General features: G+C 44.3%; 1 protein-coding gene and 1 long non-coding RNA gene across 4 annotated transcripts in view; one reads left to right on the top strand and one right to left on the bottom strand.

Moving 5' to 3' along the window:
- Nucleotides 1-12,743: 12,743 nt before the first annotated feature.
- Nucleotides 12,744-20,179, bottom strand: LOC120988616. Of its 2 annotated transcripts, XR_005776155.1 has the most exons (4): nucleotides 19,887-20,179; nucleotides 18,973-19,000; nucleotides 18,791-18,858; nucleotides 12,744-12,997 (listed from the first exon to the last, which is right to left on the bottom strand). It is a non-coding gene; the product is annotated as an uncharacterized LOC120988616 (long non-coding RNA). The 2 variants fall into 2 exon arrangements; XR_005776154.1 differs by lacking the exon at nucleotides 12,744-12,997 and having other exon boundaries at nucleotides 18,183-18,858.
- CDK2AP1 (cyclin dependent kinase 2 associated protein 1) overlaps nucleotides 19,037-20,349 on the top strand; it is a 31,232-nt gene continuing 29,919 nt past the window's right edge. The window contains exon 1 of one of the 2 annotated variants that reach the window (XM_040416198.1): nucleotides 19,037-19,795. In XM_040416198.1, the coding sequence (XP_040272132.1) occupies nucleotides 19,729-19,795 (67 nt within the window). In that variant the 5' untranslated portion in view covers nucleotides 19,037-19,728. The remainder of the gene's footprint in view (nucleotides 19,796-20,349) is intronic. The other variant, XM_040416197.1, reaches the window with a different exon arrangement.

Raw genomic sequence — 20,349 nt, 5'->3', positions numbered from 1 at the left:
TGATGGATCAGGGAACCTGACATTTCTTTAATATTGGGGATGTAACTCGTTTGTAACCGGGGAGGAAGTAGTCTCGCTAAGGCCCTACCTGATTTGCCAGAATTTTCGAAAAGGTAGCTACAGAATCATGAAAGGTATTTTTGAATATATTTATAATAAAGTAATATTTAAGTATTTTCATTTTTTTTAATTCCCAGAGAACCCCTTTAAGAGGGAGAGCCTCAGTTTTATGGGTGTTGACCTTATACCCTGACAGACGTCCACTCCTGCAGTATAGAGTGATGATTTGGGAGGAAGGTGTGGAGGTTGGTAAGGGAAAGTACGACGTCATCTGCGTACAGGGACAACTTGAACTCTTTATCTCTGACCATAACACCTCGGACATCTGGACATGCTTTCATTTTATCTGCTTGGGGTTCGATACACATCGCAAACAATAAGGGAGATAGGGTACATCCCTGTCTCGTCCTATTAATGCAGATTGGTCGCGACTCCATGTGTGGAAATTTGATTGTCGCTATGGGGGAGGAGTGTAAGCCGTGGAGGGCCTGAACAAAGGGGCCAGAAAGCCCATAGGCCTTTAGAGCCGCAAATAGAAATGGCCAGCTTAATCGCTCAAACGCTTTTTCTGCATCTAAACTAAGTAGCAATGCCTCTTCCCCCGAGCGACCTATCACATCCAACAGGTCAATGTTCCGCTGCGTGTTGTCACTACCTTGCCTGCATTAGACAAAGCCTACTTGATCCTTATGGATCAATGATGGAAGGAAGGCGTTTAAGAGAGAAGCTAGTATTTTAGTGAAAATCTTAAGGTCAGAGTTTAGTAGGCCTATAATTTTCACATTCGAAGGGGTCTTTTGCAGGGTCGGGATTAACGTATGATAAGAATGGGACATAGAATTGGGTACAGTGTCACCTGATAGGAACCTATTAAAAAGACTTGTCATGTGGGGCATTAGTTCTGTAGTACTTGTAGGGAAAGCCGTCAGGGCCTTGAGACTTATCCTCGGGGAGATGGTCAATTGCCTCTCCCACTTCCTCAGTGGTAATAGGCCCGTTAAGGGTGTTAATGTCCGCTGTAGACAGGGTGGGAATACTGCACGAGGTCAGATATACCTGTAGCGAACGCTTTCTGGGCCCCTCCTTTGCGGTAAGATCACTAGGCAGATTATAAAGGGCAGCATAGGAGAGGGGCGGAGCTTGCTAATGGCCGAGTAGGCAGCACGACTGCTGAGCTCCCGAACACCTTCAGCTTTAAGCCATCACACAGGACACTGCCGCAAGCCTTACCAGCATGAAAGGACGAAACAAGAGACCCTCGTCCACACCTGCCCATACAGAGCAGGATTCGAGAGCCATCTCTCGATTTTTCAAGTCAGCAAGCCAGCCGTAGGGGACCGCTGAATCAGACGATCGCACAAAGATGGCGGCGGCTGCATCTGGAGCGATGCTCCCTGCACACACCCAGAACCAAGCGTGAAGGCCACAGAAAGAGCCGCGCTCTCCTGGATCGCCGACCTCCTGTGGTGCAGTGGTGAGTCCTAGTTTGCCGTCCCCAGCCTCCACAGCACTATACAGCCACGTGGCATCTTCTCCAAGTGCCTCTTCCCAACATGGCGACTCCCTGGGAGGGACCCCCAAGTCTGCAGAGTCCTCCATACCAGATGACCCAAATCCTGATTGGGACTGGAAGCTACACCTCAAAGCTCTCCCCACTAAGTCAGAAATTGACGCTCTTTTCGTGAGACTGGAAAACTCTCACAAACAGGATATGGCGGCTTTACGTCAAGAAATCAAACATGTGGGGCAGAGAGTGGAGGAGATAGAGGACATGCAAGAGCAGATCCTTACAACCCTGGACTCACATCATCGAGTCCTCTCTGATCATTCTGACCAAATACAGGACATTCTATCTCATCTGGAAGACATGGAAAACCGGAATCGGAAAAAAAACCTTCCGTATAAGGGGTCTCCATGAAAATATATTACCGCCTGATTTAGAGGTCTGGGCACAGGACTTCTTTGGGAAATTACTGAACAGGCCACGTGAACAACATATTGAGATCGATCGAATACACAGAGCCCTGGGATCAAAGTCAGGCGATCCATCACGTCCACGCGATGTTATTTGCAGGATACATTTTTATAAAGACAAAGAAGCCATACTTAAAGCAGCAAGAAACTCAGGGACAATCCTCTTTGAGAACAAGGAACTCCTCATCTTACCAGATCTCACAAGACGTATCCTGATGCTACGCTAACGGCATAACCTACAGATGGGGATTCCCTTTTCAATTGCTTGCTAAGGAGGGAAAATCTGCGGTTTTCAAATCCCTAGCGGACTTGCCAAGACTGCTTAACACTTTTGACCTATCACCCCTGGAGATTCCAGATTGGCCTAGAGCGACACCAATCCATGCCGTACCGCCACTGGATAGGTGGCCGACATCATCTTCCAAGCAGCAAAGATCTTCCAGATGACTGCAGACTCTGACCGGCGGAGTGTGCCACTGATTGCATTTGTCCTCCTTCTGGCTTTCTATGTTCCTCTTTTGTCTCATTGTAGACGTAGGAAGTTATGTCTTGTTTTGTAGTTAAGGCTACGTGATTATAGAATGTGTGTTATTCTTGTCCTGATATGTACAGAGTTAGCTGATTAATAGAGCTGGAGGCTAGTAGGACTGCCTCTTGGTCCTTGGCTTCCCAAACCCCCACTTACGGTACGCAGCACATAGTGCTGACAGTGACAGAGATCACTACCTAGATTTAGATTGAGCTTGGTTAGGCTCCCTCCTTCCTTTCCTTTTCTCCCTCAACGTCTTTTTGCTTTCCCTCGTACCTCCTTTTTCCTTCCCTTTTACTCCTTTTCCTCATGGGAATACTGTCTTTCCCATCTCTGTTTAGTTGCCGTCTCCTCCCTCATGTGTCCCCCATTATCATGATACCCACGATTTGGATGGGAGTCATTTACACTAAACACTTGGCCCGTCCATCAATCCACCATGATGGCTCCCCTCTCATTCTGCACTTATAATGCCAAGGGTCTTAATAAACCAGAGAAACGAAGCCAAATCTTATATCGTTTCCACAAGAAAAGGATGACCCTTGTTGGCCATGTTTCAAGAAACTCATTTTAAAACGGCCTCTGTTCCCAAGTGCGGGTGTAGATATTATCCGATGTGGTTCCACAGTCCCAATCCAAATAAAAAAAGCAGGTGGGGTATCCATCGCTTTTCACAAGGACTTCCACCCCATGGTCCTATCCTCGGACATCAGCCCTAGTGGCAGGTTTGTTTTTCTTAAGCTCTCAGTCAATAACTCTGTTGTAACATTTGCCAATGTCTATTTTCCTAACCAGTGACAAGCAACCTTTGGATCCAAAGTTCTGAAAAGATTAGCCAATTTTGCAGATGGTTCCTCCATCGTCTTGGGAGGCGACTTCAACATGGTAATGGACCCCTCCATAGACTCATCATCAGGTAGGTCCTCGGTCTCCCAGGGACCCTCACGCGCACTTAGGGCTGAGCTCGCTACACTTAGATTGGTAGATTTATGGCAGGTTCTACATCCAAGTGTCAGAGACTATAGCTTCCATTCTCTAGCACACAATAGCTATGGGAGACTTGACTACCTATTTGTCTCTTACAAGCTCCTAGATTTGGACCCTCGATGCTCCATGGACAACTTCCTATAGTCAGATCATGCACCGGTGTATGGTCTACTGTCCAGTTGCCCTTTAAGCCCACGATCATACACTTGGAGATTGAATGACAATCTCTTAAACGACCTAGTGTGCTCGGAGGATATACGAAAGACCATTTCAAACTTCGTTAAAGACCACCAAACTGATACTACTGCCCCACCTGTGAAATGGGAAGCCCTGAAATGCGTGCTCAGGGGAGTATTCCTTTCACATGGAGCTAGACTTTTTTTAAAAATGCTCGTTTAAATTAACCAAATTCCTCACAGAATTAGACCAAAAAGAGGTCATGAATAAAGCATCCCCTTCTGACCAGCTAAAAGCCGACATTTCCTCCCTGCGCCAACAAATACGCCAGATTTTAGACCAAAAATATCTGAATATCCGTGATAAAGTCAAACATGGCTTTTATGAATACGGAGACAAAAGTGGCAAGTGGTTGGCGAGGGCACTACACCCCCAGGCACCTCTTACATACGTACCTTCATTGAATACGACCTCAAAAGGCTTAGTACACTCTCCTACCGAGATAGCATCCGAATTTCAGAAATACTATGCTAACCTATACGACCTGAAAGCTAAAGGGGAGGCAAGTAACAGACCTGATTCGGAAGAATTGAGGTGCTATCTTAGCCAAAATGGCCCTACTCGTATCCCAGACGAATCATCCTCTAATATGGTAGAAGACGTTAGTGCTTTTGAGCTTCTGCCCATCATTAAAACTCTCAAAAACGGGAAGAGTCCCGGCCCTGATGGTCTAACCCCCCGCTTCTATAAAACCTTTGGAGACGAGCTCTCCCCAATATTATTGACGGCGTTTAACTCAACCTCGAAAAACTGCCCTTTCCCATGCCAAACCCTACAAGTGCACATCACAGTAATCCCTAAACCAGGCAAGGATATTTCCTCTTGCGCCAGCTATAGGCCCATCTCTCTACTTAATGTAGATTTAAAGATATACGCCAAACTCATTGCCTTGAGATTAACTCCGCACATCCCTAACTGTATTCACAGAGAACAAGTGGGCTTCGTCCCTAGTAGAGAGGCACGTGACAACACACTAAAATCCATAGGTTTAATCTCCAGAGCTAAGATGCTAGGGACTCCTTTATGCCTACTCTCAGTCGATGCCGAGAAAGTTTTCGACAGAGTCAGCTGGGATTTTTTTGAAGAAACATTGGCTCATATGGGTCTAGGTACCAAAATGTTAGATAGGATTATGCCACTCTATTCCTCCCCCTCAGCTCATGTTCGAGTTAACGGCTTACTTTCAGATGCCTTTGCTATACGAAATGGGACACGACAGGGATGTCCTCTCTCCCCCTTTTTATATATCCTAGTTATGGAATCCCTGGTGAACGCCCTAAGAGCGAATCATTCCATTAAAGGCATTCAGATAGGCAACTCAGAGCATAAACTGTCTCTATTTGCTGATGATCTTGTATATCTGACTTCCCCCAGACTGGGTCTACCCTCTTAGAGAGTTCAAGACATTTGGGCGTCTTAGCAATTTCAAAGTAAATATCAAAAATCGGAATTATTAAACATCACTCTCCCGCAACATGAAGTCACCCTACTTAGAGAAGCCTTCTCCTTCAGGTGGGCCTCACACTCCATTAGATACCTGGGAGTACACCTGTCAGCAGACCCTGCTCAGCTGTTTAAACTGAACTACACACCCATCCTCAAGTCTGTTGGGGCGAGCCTCTTGAGATGGTCCTCTCTCCGGATATCTTGGTTTGGCAAAATCAATGCACTCAAAATGGACATTCTATCAAGATTACTATATCTATTCCAGATTATACCATGTCGGATTCAGCAGGTATTCTTTATCTATCTACGGAGGCTTGCCACAAGATTTATATGGGGGGGTTCGCGAGCTAGACTTAGCTATAGCCTGCTAACACGATCAAAGGCGGCCAGAGGGGCTGGGCTACCCAACTTTCCCTTATATTATAAAGCGATAATCGCGAACTGTGTCCTTGATCTTCAGCATAATAGGCATACAAAACTGTGGGTTGAGATAGAACATGAATTAGCGCCACATTTGGCTATGGGTATATTTTGGCTCCCACTGAAGACTCAGACACACCTACCTGATTCCCCAACGTCTCCATTTCTCCTATCTTTGGCCAATATATGGGGAAGATTTGAGTCGAAACATGGCCTAGTGACTTCACCAGGATCCCTCACTATTCTATCAGGACATCCTAATCTACCTCCAGGTCTCAAAGCCCTCCCAGGGTTTGGATCTCAGACCATCTGCCCGGTTAGGCTTAGAGATTTATTTAACACTAATGGCTTCTGTACACTCAATGAACTGTCCCATCTTATTCCGCACACTTCTGGGCGCTGGTTTCTTTATTTTCAATTGCGTAATTTCACCAAGTCTCTAATGCCTGGATTGCAAATTCGTGCCTCCTTAACAGACTTTGAAAAGTTGTATGTGGCGGACTCGGCCCCTGAGCATGCCATCTCCCTTTTATATAACATGATGGGTGTTGGGAGATCTGAGGACAGGGATTCTGAGACACCATCAGCAGGTTGTAATATTATGCCTGCTTGGGAACAAGAATTAGGGATCATTCTCTCACCAGCGCAGTGGAAGACTTCCCTTCTGCTTACGCACAAATTGTCAACATGTTGTAGACTACAAGAACTCAATTACAAAATACTAACAAGGTGGTATAGAACTCCGGTAAAGCTCCATCGGTTTTATCCTCTTGTGTCAGAGGCCTGTTGGCGATGCTCGACGGGAATTGGCACAATGCTTCACATTTGCTGGGAATGCCCAGGAGTCGCTCTCTTGTGGAGAGAAGTCATCACCCTATACCAGTCTACTATACACCTCACACCCTCAATGGCGCTGATATCAGTCTTCCCGGGAAGGACCCAGCAAATTAAAAAAGGTACTTTAAGATTTTTCATTATGGCAATGAGGCAAATAATTCCCCGCAGCTGGAGATCGACTGAGAGTCTTCGGAAAGTGACTTGGGCAACTGCACTGGATGTCTTATCCCGCATGGAAGAACTAGGAGCTGAAGAAGGAGGCATGATATCTGCTTTCACAAAAATGTGGGAACCATGGATCCAGTTCCGTAACTCTTCCCAATTCTCGGTTTGGCTGACCAATGGCATTGAACCCCAACTTACTGACTAAAAGATCAGAGCTCGAAACTTGCAGTTATCTCCTCATCCCTTGCCCCTCTCCCTACCTATTGTTTCCGTCTTGTCTGTCTTCCTGTTTTTGTTTCTAGTTTGTTCTTCAACAGAGTAATACAAACGCCTTTTCTGACGGATGTCCGTTGTAATGGAGACATCCTGATTCTAAAATTATACACAATGTTTTCTGACACTTGTACTAAGATTCTCGAGACTGTGTTATTGTATATTCATATATGTCCTGGATGTTTCCGGTTCTGAAAAACCTCAAGATGCTCAATCATTTGTATTGGTTCTTTACTACCATATCTCACTACTTCAATAAAAACAGATTGAACCATAAAGGGCAGCATAGTAAGTGGAAAACCGAGCTGAAATCTCTTTGGGGTCATAGTGAACTGTTCCATCAGCCCCCCTGATAGCATGCGGACTAGTCTGTGGGGGTCGGTTTCGAAGTTGTTTGGCCAACAGAATATGGGGCTTTTTATCAACTTTACCCAGGGCTATGTTATGTAGGTGGGCACGGGTGTCTACAATATGTTTAAGAGTACGGCGTGTAGGATAAGCGGCCATCGTCTCCTCTAAGCACTGCAGACGTGACTTCAGAGACTGGGCAGTGGCTGCAGAGTCCCTCTTAAGTCTGGAACCCAAGGCAATGCAATGCCCCCTAACAGTCTTATGGGCTTCCCACAGGCAACGAACATCACTAACTGACCCCCCATTGAGTTCAAAATAGGATTTAAGGTGACCACGAAACTCATCCTAGAGCAGTGGCCGCTTAAGGAGGGTGTCATTCAGAAGCCTGTGAGATTGGCGGGTATATCCTGAACCAACATCTAGTCAGACCACTACCGGGGCATGATCAGACCAGGTGATTTGTCCCATGTCGGCTCCCTTCAGTACGCGCAGAGTGGAAATGATTCCAAAAAAATAGTCAATTCTGGTATGAGTGCCATGGGGGGGTGGAGTGGAATGAGAAGGACCTATCGGTAGGGTGGTTGATTCTCCAAAGATTGTACAGGGAATACCTTCTAATCAATCTGTGGAAGTCCCTAGCAAGTCGCTGCTGAGTCGGGTGTAAGGGTTTTCCAGGTAGGGCCAGTCTGTCCATAGAATCAGAGAAGATAACATTAAAGTCTCCCCCCAATAGGACCAATGAGTCAGAGCCTTTGAAGACCTTGTTAAATACTCTGTTCAGAAAATTGAGCTGGGATGTATTTGGGGCATATAAGTTACAGATCGTAATTGGTTTATCCAAGAGGTTGCCCCTCAAGATAACGTAGCGCCCCTGAGGATCTAGTACTGAAGATTCTATTCTGATGGGACAGTGAACAGATATAGGTAATGCAACTCCAGCCTTCAGGGGGGGAATAAGTAGCTGAGTATGCGGTGGGATATTGGTGAGCTGCAAAGCGAAAGGAGCCAGCGTCGTCAAAGTGGGTTTCCTGGATTAACACTATGTCTGCTTTGAGGAATTTCAACCCTGAAAGCAAAAGTCTCCTCCTGGCATTGGAGTTGATCCCATTAACATTTAGGGTTACACATTGCACCATGTTGGTATAAAGGAAAATGCCACATAGGGACAATACAGCTCACTAATATATGCACGGTATGGTCCGGTACATTTGTCATCTGTTAACCGCTTAGCTACCTGCTGGACAAAGTCGGGAGGCCGGAGTCCCAGGTATACGCGATGGCTGGAAGGAGAGAAGGAAACAAGGAGGGGGGGTAGACAACACAGAACATAACAAAAACCAACATAAAGCTAACGATAAAATGGCAATTCCCAGGGATGGGTATCACTGCTAGGGGCGCTAGCCAAGACCTCGGCTGGGGTCATGGTGTCAGAGCGTGTACTAACCAAAGGGACCTATAGAGGCCAACTAATACTCAACTACACCGTGAGAGCAGAGACATGAAAAATAACAATATAGTAACTGGCTAATTAGCAAATAAGTGTAGGCAACTAAGAACATTAGCGAGCAGGATGACCGTGATATCTGCTGACTGAGGCTCATTGGGAAGTCACAGTGTCAGGACTGGATCCATCTTCCTCCATGCATAATGTTTGAGAGTTTAATCCGGCGAACAATGCCCTGGAGATGAGGCCCGCGGAGACGAGGATGAACCCATAGTCGGTCCCGCTCTCTGCCTCCGCCTGACCTGGGACCAGACACACGGTGGTATGGGGGGTCAATCTCCCAGTCCGACATCATGGGCACCGGGATTCCCAAAATTTCACAAAAGGGCTGCAGGTCTGAGAAGGAGCGGAGGGTCGCCAATTTGCATCGTTTTGGTGTCCGTCAACTGAGCCAAACGGATCTATTCTGACACACAATGTAAGTCAATGGGGACGGATCCGTTTTCTATGACACAATCTGGCACAATAGAAAACTGATCCGTCCTCCATTGACTTTTAATGGTTTTCAAGACGGATCCGTCTTGGCTATGTTAAAGATAATACAAACGGATCCATTCTGAACGGATGCAGATGGTTGCATTATCTGAACGGATCCGTCTGTGCAGATCCATGACGGATCCGCACCAAACGCGAGTGTGAAAGTAGCCATACACAGAAGTGGTGATGGATAATATATTTATCACTACTTTTGTGTATTTTCCCTACATATATACAGTCGTGGCCAAAAGTTTTGAGAATTAGATAAATATTGGAAATTGGAAAAGTTGCTGCTTAAGTTTTTATAATAGCAATTTGCATATACTCCAGAATGTTATGAAGAGTGATCAGATGAATTGTATAGTTCTTCTTTGCCATGAAAATTAACTTTATCCCAAAAAAAACTTTCCACTGCATTACATTGCTGTCATTAAAGGACCTGCTGAGATCATTTCAGTAATCGTCTTGTTAACTCAGGTGAGAATGTTGACGAGCACAATGCTGGAGATCATTATGTCAGGCTGATTGGGTTAAAATGGCAGACTTGACATGTTAAAAGGAGGGTGATGATTAAAATCATTGTTCTTCCATTGTTAACCATGGTGACCTGCAAAGAAACACGTGCAGCCATCATTGCGTTGCATAAAAATGGCTTCACAGGCAAGGATATTGTGGCTACTAAGATTGCACCTCAATCAACAATTTATAGGATCATCAAGAACTTCAAGGAAAGAGGTTCAATTCTTGTTAAGAAGGCTTCAGGGCGTCCAAGAAAGTCCAGCAAGCGCCAGGATCGTCTCCTAAAGAGGATTCAGCTACGGGATCGGAGTGCCACCAGTGCAGAGCTTGCTCAGGAATGGCAGCAGGCAGGTGTGAGCGCATCTGCACGCACAGTGAGGCGAAGACTTTTGGAAGATGGCCTGGTGTCAAGAAGGGCAGCAAAGAAGCCACTTCTCTCCAAAAAAACCATCAGGGACAGATTGATCTTCTGCAGAAAGTTTGGTGAATGGACTGCTGAGGACTGGGGCAAAGTCATGTTCTCCGATGAAGCCTCTTTCCGATTGTTTGGGGCATCTGGAAAAAGGCTTGTCCGGAGAAGAAAAGGTGAGCGCTACCATCAGTCCTGTGTCATGCAAACAGTAAAGCATCCTGAGACCATTCATGTGTGGGGTTGCTTCTCATCCAAAGGGAGTGGGCTCACTCACAATTTTGCCCAAAAACACAGCCATGAATAAAGAATGGTACCAAAACACCCTCCAACAGCAACTTCTTCCAACAATCCAACAACAGTTTGGTGAAGAACAATGCATTTTCCAGCACGATGGAGCACCGTGCCATAAGGCAAAAGTGATAACTAAGTGGCTCGGGGACCAAAACGTTGACATTTTGGGTCCATGGCCTGGAAACTCCCCAGATCTTAATCCCATTGAGAACTTGTGGTCAATCCTCAAGAGGCGGGTGGACAAACAAAAACCCACTAATTCTGACAAACTCCAAGAAGTGATTATGAAAGAATGGGTTGCTATCAGTCAGGAATTGGCCCAGAAGTTGATTGAGAGCATGCCCAGTTGAATTGCAGAGGTCCTGAAAAAGAAGGGCCAACACTGCAAATACTGACTCTTTGCATAAATGTCATGTAATTGTCGATAAAAGCCTTTGAAACGTATGAAGTGCGTGTAATTATATTTCACTACATCACAGAAACAACTGAAACAAAGATCTAAAAGCAGTTTAGCAGCAAACTTTGTGAAAACGAATATTTGTGTCATTCTCAAAACTTTTGGCCACGACTGTACATATTCTTACTTTTTATCACTATATATATATTGGAGAGAATAGTTTTTAATATATATACTGACTTCACATGTAGTTATACACTTGGTTTTTCCAATATTCTGAATATTATTATGATCAATTTCGTATATATGTTATTGGGTATGGACAATCATGTATGTGCGATTGGGCATGTATAATTATGTATTTTGTTTGGTATAGCACAATCGTGTATTTTATTCATTGTGATGCAATTATACATTTTTTGTATGTATCAGAATTGTGTAATGGATACACAATTCTGTATGACACGTGTGATTGGGTATGTTTAATTATATATTTTGTTTGGTATGGCACAATCATGTACTTTATTAATTGTGATGCAATCACATTTTTATGTATGTATCATAACTATATAATATAGACACAATTATGTATAAGATAAATTCTGGTATTTTTAAGTATTTATTATAATTTGTATAATATATACACTAAATGCACTTTATCTGGATTATGCAGCGGGTCTATCATCTGTTGTATGGCACTTTCTCTTAGCTCATGATTGATATCCCTTCTTGGTTTAGGCACTGGCAACTCTGTTTCATAGAGTGGCTCTCTTACTTATAGACTGGGTGTTTTGTGTGTCACATGCGTTTCACTGGGTCGCGGACCTACACATGCGCTGTCCGGCCCACATCCCGACGTGCTCTGTGGCCGTCATCACGTACACTGACGGATGGCACCGGCCATCATGGAGGCATCGCGTCCATCATGGTGTGAACGCAGGTGACTATATTTTCGCAAAGTCTCCTCCCTATATATACCCTAAATTTTTAAACTTTCTCTACCTTCTGATGAAGCCTTCAGGGTGAAACGCGAGTCGAGGTTTTGCGCGTGGGGATCTATACCTCTACTGCTTCAACCATGTCCCAGGGTATGTTCATTGTATGACTGGATTGTGGATATACCTATTTATGCAATTGTGTCTATACCTACCTTGGTTTTTCCATTGAGGTCGGTGTGTTTCTATTTTCCAATATAACATTTGTACTCTATGGTATACCCCTGGTCTATGTATATTCAGTATATTTTGTTTCTTGCATTAAACATATATTGTCTGTTTTTTTTAAGAATCATTTATTTTGACTCTATTTGGTAGTCTGATTTCTTTTTTGTTCAGTAGAGACGTATTGCACTCTCTGTCTGTTCAGTAGAAGCTTAATGATTCTCTGTTCCATCCATGATTCATATAGGGATTTTAATATAGCTATAGGTTTGGCATTATTATATTATATTGCGGGGCATATGGTGGACGTGGGTATTCAGTGAGGTTTTTCCCCTCACTTTTCTTTGTATCTTTTGCCAACTTGACTTATTTTTTCCTGATCTTTATATATGTACTACTTAATAAAGTTATTTTATTGGTATATGGTTCCACTGGTTGTTTCTGTTATGATATTTCTTCCCCATTGAGCCTGGGGCGCTTGAGTCGCTGGCCAGTTTGCTGCGGTGCAGGCAGTAGCTGTGTGCTCAGGCGGACATCTTAGTCAGCGTCCGGAAAAGCCCCTTTTACTACTAGTATAATTCTAATGTCATTTAATTAATCAATGATGGCAAGCTGTCTTGGTCCAGATGCAGCAAAACGGGTTCAGACTAGGATACTACTACCACTGTGTTGAAATTAGGTTTTTATTCTGGAATGCAATTTCTCAAAACATTCTTATTTAACTCTTTCTGGACCGCCGCCATACAAGTCTGGTCTTTAGAAATGGCACAATTGCAAGGGCAGTGGCAGGAACGAAGGGAGTAAAAAGTAAAAATGCAAAAACAGAAAATCGCAAGGTCCTGAAGAGGTTAAACCAAATAGTTGTGTTTTGGTCTCATCTGTCCACAAAATATGGTTCCAGTAGCCTTCTGGCTTGTCTAGGTGATCTTTAGCAAACTGCAGCCAGGTTGTCTGAGACCTGAAAAAAACATTAGGGATGGTCAGGCTTGATATGAGAATAACCAAAAACCCCACTGCCCTGGTCTGGTCATCCTGGTTCCTGTAGCACTGCTTCCGGACACCATTAGCCTGGAAGTATGACACTCCGTCTACATTTTTTTGGGGGTACTATCTATCCTTGGGGAGAGCGCCTTAGTCGGTGTGAGGAGACTTATAAAGCATACATGCTCCTCTGACATTCTGGGAAGAAAGGGATGCAAATGAGCTCTTAACAAGCTCTGCCTCTAATGCCATCAGATGTAAGGCAGCTATCCTATAAGTCAATGTAGGACCCTTTAAGTAGGCCTTGAGACAAGTCTCCTCACGCCGACTAAGGCGCTCTGTTCCCAAGGAGAGATAGTACCCCCAAAAAATGTAGACAGAAAGTCACACTTCTAAGGCTTATTTGCATCCTTTATTCCATCTACATGCACATCACCACTGCTGGCCAATTAATGGGCTATGGGTTATGTGTGCAAGCACAACATGTGATCAATGTCACTGCTGAGGCCATTGACTGGCAGACAGTAGTGACAGCAGAAACGGGAGCTGCAAATCAGACCGGGTGAGTGGATTATTATTTTTTTTTCACACCATGGCCACCCATCCTCAATTTATTTTCACATCTTGGACAACCCTTTTAAACTACTTACATTCAATGTGAGGACACAAGGTTGAATTTTTCTTAAAATAAAAGATTTTGACTACTCATTTTCAAATGATAGTGTGCGTCTTCAATTTCTCACAGGGATATGGCCTGTGAGAAATTGAAGACACACACTATCATTTGAAAATAATCCACACGAGAAGAATCAAGGTGGTTTCGGCGTCCCCGCGAAACAAGACCATCCAAGCCGGCATACAGCAGAGCGGGTGGCAGACTGCGATCCAGTGACACGGTCACAGCGCTATGGATTCCGTGAGTAACTGATCCTCAAAACCACCACCAACACAGATAAATATAACGAGCCAATATATGAAGTTTACTCATACTGAAGTTATCTGATTGGATAAAGCGGGACATTTTATGTATAGCTTGTCAGTACTACAAGTCCCAGCCTGAGCGCAGGAGCGCTAGGATATTGAACATTAAATACATCTTATGTGGATATTAAGTCATTTTTATAAATAAGATACAAATATCGGCACAAGGAACGATAAGAATCACAAGGCCGTATCTTGCATATCATTTATAAAAGTTTTATGCGAGAGCTCCTGCTTTGTACATTTTAACATTAATAGCTATTGGTGGGCTGTGCTCCAGTCGATAGATTGGTGAGCATCTCGGACATTTATGTAACTTAGGACTGAGGGCTTAACTATGTTTTCCAGCAGTATTGCAAGTCCCTTGGAGATCTTTATGCCTTTTGTTCTTCTATAGGATACCATTATTGTTTGTAACTACCGTATTTTTCGCTTTATAAGATGCACTTTTTTTTCCCTCGAAAGGTGACCCCAAATGTGAAGGCTGCGGCAGCTCAGGAGCTCTCACTAACGGCTCCTGAGCTGCCATGAAACTGTGGGCAAGCGGACGGGACTTAGGGAGGGAGGGCGGCCGGGAATTAGTGCAGGCTGGCATCAGGGGGATCTGTAAGCGCGGAAAACCCTCATCCTTAAAAATACACCAATGTACAGTATCTATCAGTGTATTCTTTAGGAAGATGGGGGTTATAATCACACAACAGTGCGCCATCCACAGATCCCCCATAACAGTGTGCCATCCACAGATCCCCCATAACAGTGCGCCATCCACAGATCCCCCATAACAGTGCGCCATCCACAGATCCCCCATAACAGTGCGCCATCCACAGATCCCCCATAACAGTGCGCCATCCACAGATCCCCCATAACAGTGCGCCATCCACAGATCCCCCATAACAGTGCGCCATCCACAGATCCCCCATAACCGTGCGTCATCCACAGATCCCCCATAACAGTGCGTCATCTACAGACCACAGTTAGTTCAAAACCCACCAAAAGCACACCTTTTGGTTCAAAATATTTTTTTTCTTATTTTCCTCCTCAAAAACCTAGGTGCATCTTATAAAGTGAAAAATATGGTATATTACTTGATGACTTCATTGAGCTGCATTGGACCTACAATAATACTTTGACATCTAGGTGAAGAACCTATCAGATTCACATTCCCCCAAAACAAAATTTAGTGTGTAGGGATGAAAACACTACTAGCCTTATGTTGAGTTTTGTACTCATTTTGTACTTTTTCACAATTACAGCTGTATCTTTGCTCGTAGGCCCATTTATTTTCAATAAAAAGAACTTACAAAAAAATAATAGAGCACATTTACCAAGACTAGCTTGTTACTCTGGTCTTAGTTTCTCCCTTGCACTGTCGTTAGGTTTCTCTAATTTATTACGAGCTTTGCATCTTGTCATAAATAAGGCGCATCTGTGGCAGTTCTAGTTTTTCACTAACATTTATGCCTGTTTCTAGGCGTAAATGTTAGTAAATTTGCCGGGGATGGAGTGCTGGCCCACAACAAACCCCGCTCAACTAGACACAGCATAAATATCGTCACACGGTCGGTTAAAAAAAAAAGAAAAGGAGACTGGCGACCATTTTACACTAAAATAGTCGCAAATCCGTTATTAAATGTAAAAACTCACTGAAAAAAGTGGCCTAAACGGGTGGAAATGCTCCAAACCCAGACACTGTAGCGTGTCTATAACCGGGAGAGCAATTCCTCCGCATGCGGTCCGCAGATAATGGCAAACCCCAGAAAAAAATGCGTACAATGGAGGATGCCGGGACGGACCACATGCATCACAAGGACATCTTACACAAAATGATACATTGTGCAGATGAAAAAAATATATACATACACAAATCACTGCAAAAAATGCACCAAAATGATACGCAACTGACAATACTAGCTAATTCCTCAAGCCGATGTTAAAAGCTGAAAACTTTGCCAATATCTTCCAGTCAGGAACATATTGGAGCCCCTCATGCACCACGTCACGGTGTCTCAGCACGCATGGCGTCCTACCACTCAACTACCCATGGTGTGTGAAGGTATTGGCAAAGTTCTCAGCTTTTAACATCGGCTTGAGGAATTAGCTAGTATTGTCAGTGTATCATTTTGGTGCATTTTTTGCAGTGATTTGTGTATATGTATATTTTTTCATCTGCCCACTTACACAAAATGATACATTGTGCAGATGAAAAAATATACATATACACAAATCACTGCAAAAAATGCACCAAAATGATACGCAACTGACAATACTAGCTAATTCCTCAAGCCGATGTTAAAAGCTGAGAACTTTGCCAATACCTTCACACACCATGGGTAGTTGAGTGGTAGGACCCCATGCGTGCTGAGACACCGTGACGTGGTGCATGAGGGGCTCCAATATGTTCCTGACTGGAAGATATTGGCAAAGTTCTCAGCTTTTAACATCGGCTTGAGGAATTAGCTAGTATTGTCAGTTGCGTATCATTTTGGTGCATTTTTTGCAGTGATTTTTGTTATTAAATGTGCCTTGATATCTATTCCAGGATTTTTACATTGATGGTCTATCCACAGAATAGGCCATCAATATCAGATTGGCAAGGTCTGACAACCTGCAATCACGCTCATCAGCTTTTCGAGAGCAACTTTGGCGATAGCTCATTGTGTAGTGGATGGAGCTGGTTATTGCAGCGCTGATGCCATTTACTTGAATGGGAGAAGCGATACAGTAATGAGCTCCATCCACTACACTAGGGATCAGCTACGTTCGGCACTCCAGCTGCTGTGAAACTACAACTCTCAGCATGCGGCCATGCTCGGCTGTTCTTACAACTCCCACAGAAGTGAATGAAGCATTCTGGGATTTGTAGTTTCTGAATAGCTGGAGAGCCGGAGGTTGCTGATCCCTGCTCTAAAAAGTGGACAAAGCTATAAAGTTCCAGAGCCTGAGCTACTGCTGAACAACAGATCTGTAGGGGTGCCCACAGATCAGATAATGATGACCGATCCTAAAATGGTATGTGTAAAAACTAAACTTGCCCTTAAATGGGATACAGTGTCAGAATATGGGATACAGTTCTTTATGTCTGTAAAATATTACAACAGCAAAAACTAAGCGTGAACTGAAAAGTAAAAGTGATATGGCTCTTGGGAGAGCGGAAGGAGAAAATGAAAATGATAATTGGCCTGGTTCTTAAATCTAGGAAGTTGAATTCACCAATTTTCTCTGTAAATACTATGTTTTGGCAAAGAGAGATTGTAGAGAGTTGGACTCTCCTCTGCCTGCTTGGCCACAAGGAATGAAGCCAGCACAGGCAGACAAGAGGCTACAAGCAAGCACGGTGTGCTTGATCTGACAGGGATGACGCTGACTTATGAGTCACAACATCAGAGGCCACTTTACAGACAGAATTTTAGCTACCTGTAAAGTAAGACATGTTAAACCTGCTAAACAACTGAAGCTGCCATTTTTCTGCACCCCAGTTCCAATGTTTTCTGGCTTAGTTGAGTTGCTTGGCCTTGTTATACTCAACTATGCATGAAAATATAGAGCTCGGGTGCAGAAAAACTGCAGCAGGTGCTTGGCTATTTTCGGAAGTCCCACAGAAGTGAATAGAGAGCACAGCCACCTCATCATTCAGGGGTGCACTAGGAACTTAAAGAGGACCTGGGGGGGGGGGGGAGGTGGCCCCATGTTGTAGATGGGTCCAAATTGACAGAAGACAGAGCAACATATGTAGGGGCCTGCAATACCGTAGTGCAACACAAAATACCGCCCCAGCAGAGTCAAACTGCCGCCGTCACCCCGATACTAAACTGAGGACGGTGATACCGTTGAGTTCAGGAAGACACCTGCGGCCGTTGGCCTGGTGTATAAGTACCTGATGCCCCTACATTAATTAATGCTGAAAGCATCAGATCGTTATTTACCAGTCCAGCGGCCGTGAGGAGGGCTCGGGTGGCAACCTGGGCATCGACACATTGGGAAATTTCCCTGTAGGGTCTATGGCCAGTCTCCATTCACTGCTATGGGACTGACAACCACCCAGAATGGAGGGTGGCCGCACTTGCGCAGTGCACTCTCCATTCTAAAGATAGGAGCGGGTCCCATCGGTGAGACCTGCCCCTATATGGCATATCCTAGCGATACTCCACCTATGTCCAAGATGGGAATACCCCTTTAAAGAAACAAATCTTGACCCAAATTCAAGCATTTAAATAACCAGCAAACTAAAATATCCATAGGTTCTAATCTTTTTTTTAAGAATATACACAGAATAGAACAAGGAAACGGCCGGATGTTAGAACTGCTCAGATCGGCTGTGTGAACGTAACAATGAAAACAATGCCCTTTCTGTCTTCAGACATACTGCTAGTCACAGCTTTATACATGGAACTATTAATATTCACTTCTTAATCTAACAAGGGGGAAAACGTGAAATGCGTGATTAGCATTGACCCATTAGCTGCTATAGAAGTCAGGCCGGCAGCTGAATGTGATGCATGTGAATGCTCCACCATCCAGGTTACATAAAGAGAAGATTATGCAGTGATTGCTCTTTGCTGACATCCATCTTCTGCTCTCTTTTATTCTCTTCCAGTCACATTAGCTGCTCTGAGCCCATACGTCACAAAATGGCTGTTAATGCTGACAAAATCATTCATCCGAGATGTAAACCTAGTTCACACTGTCTACGAGGCAGCATAAAGGAGGCACTGCCTCACAATACCGTGCCATTTCCCGGCCATGAATGACATTAGACCGCGGGAAAGAAAGATTTACTCGTCAGACGGACCAGGATATTATCCGACGTCTCCCTCGAGCTTTAGACAATACGTACAGATGCGGGGGTCTTCTAGGGGGCTGAAAAATACATATATTATCTTATATCGATCACTTTATGCAATATATAGGTAAAAAACCTAAAATAACATTTTTTTAAAAGAAATTATCTATTACTACAAAATTAGGTTATACCTCATGGAGCAAAATCTTCCCGCAGTCTCTGTCCACAAAACACAAAATAAAAGGAATATTAGTAAAATTCGACATTTTAGAAAAATGGCCACAAAATAAACCAACTCTAAATGACCTCTCCCGCAGCGGCGAATATTGATAAAATGCGATTTTTCTTGATAAAAGCTCAAAAACATGCACAAAACTGCATAAATACTGTCACACACCTAACTCGGTGAACAGGAGTGAAAGCTGAAGTAAAAAAAATAAAAAATAAAATTTTTTGTTAAATTATAAGTTTTCTTTCTCAACCTCACAATATAATGTAATGATTTCCAGAAAAAAAATCTGCTTTAAAAAAATATAAAAAAGTTGTGAAAAGTTAAAAGGAAAAAGAAAGAAAAACCCCCCTCCTAAAACCTTGACAAAATGTGCAAGTTTGAGCCCAAAATTCAGAAATGGCAGTGTGAATAATGTGACAGGGGAAAATGTCTGCTAAAGAAACCATAAAGAAAAAGAAAAGAAAAAAAAATCCCACATCTCTATTGAATTCTCGTCTAGAGCCCCCCAGGGTGAGGGTGACTGGGGGTCTGTGGAGGGACATGGTGTCTGGAGTCTTCATTGCATTGTGGGTGTCAGTACAAGTGACGCCATATTTGCCGGTGCCGCCGCTGTAAACAACAAAAAGTGTCTGAGGGAGACCGACAAGAGACGCTTCAGTGGATTTCAGGACATTTTATTTGTTGTTGTGGGTGATTTGCTCTCCTCTCGGCAGTCATGTCTCTGGGAATGTCTTACAAGCCCAACCTGAACGCGCAGCTCCACGGGAACCACGGGGCTCCGGGTAAGTGAGCGTTTAGAGTGGGTAAGTTAGTCAGGGGGAGACGGGGGCTCAGGCCCGGGTGACTGGGGAGGAGGGAGGTGGATGAAGATACCTGGGGAGAGCCCCAGCCTGGAGTTGATGTGCTGGCCGGTGGAATAAGGTCACATCCTGTCACTAGCGTGCTTCTCAGCCGGCTGGAGGATAGGCCGGAGAGCGCGGGAGTCTCGGAGCGGCTCTGGGGGAAGACGGGCGGCCAGTCCATGGCCCCGGTGACAGGCGCGGCGTACATGGATCAGCAGGAGCCCTTTGATCAAGTCCGTTTCAGCTTCTCCATGATCGGCTCCCCAGGGCTGCTGATTGATCTGAAGCGAGCGAGCCTTGCTGAGCCCTCTGCTGGCCGAGCTTGGTATTGCAGGGCGCTGCTAGGAGGGGGGAGGGAGGGAGGGTGAAGCACAGTCAGTCCTGCCCATCATTATTATTATTAGCTGCTTCATTATTTATGGTGTGTGTATTCCTGGGGAGGTGTCATGAGGGTAACTGCTTAGTATACATTTTATGACACAGACAAGGCACTA

The sequence above is a fragment of the Bufo bufo genome, chromosome 2, assembly GCF_905171765.1.
Source record: "Bufo bufo chromosome 2, aBufBuf1.1, whole genome shotgun sequence".
NCBI classification, from domain to species: Eukaryota; Metazoa; Chordata; class Amphibia; order Anura; family Bufonidae; genus Bufo; species Bufo bufo.
Note: the sequence above shows the minus strand (reverse complement) of the source record. Positions and strands in the feature narration are given on the sequence as shown.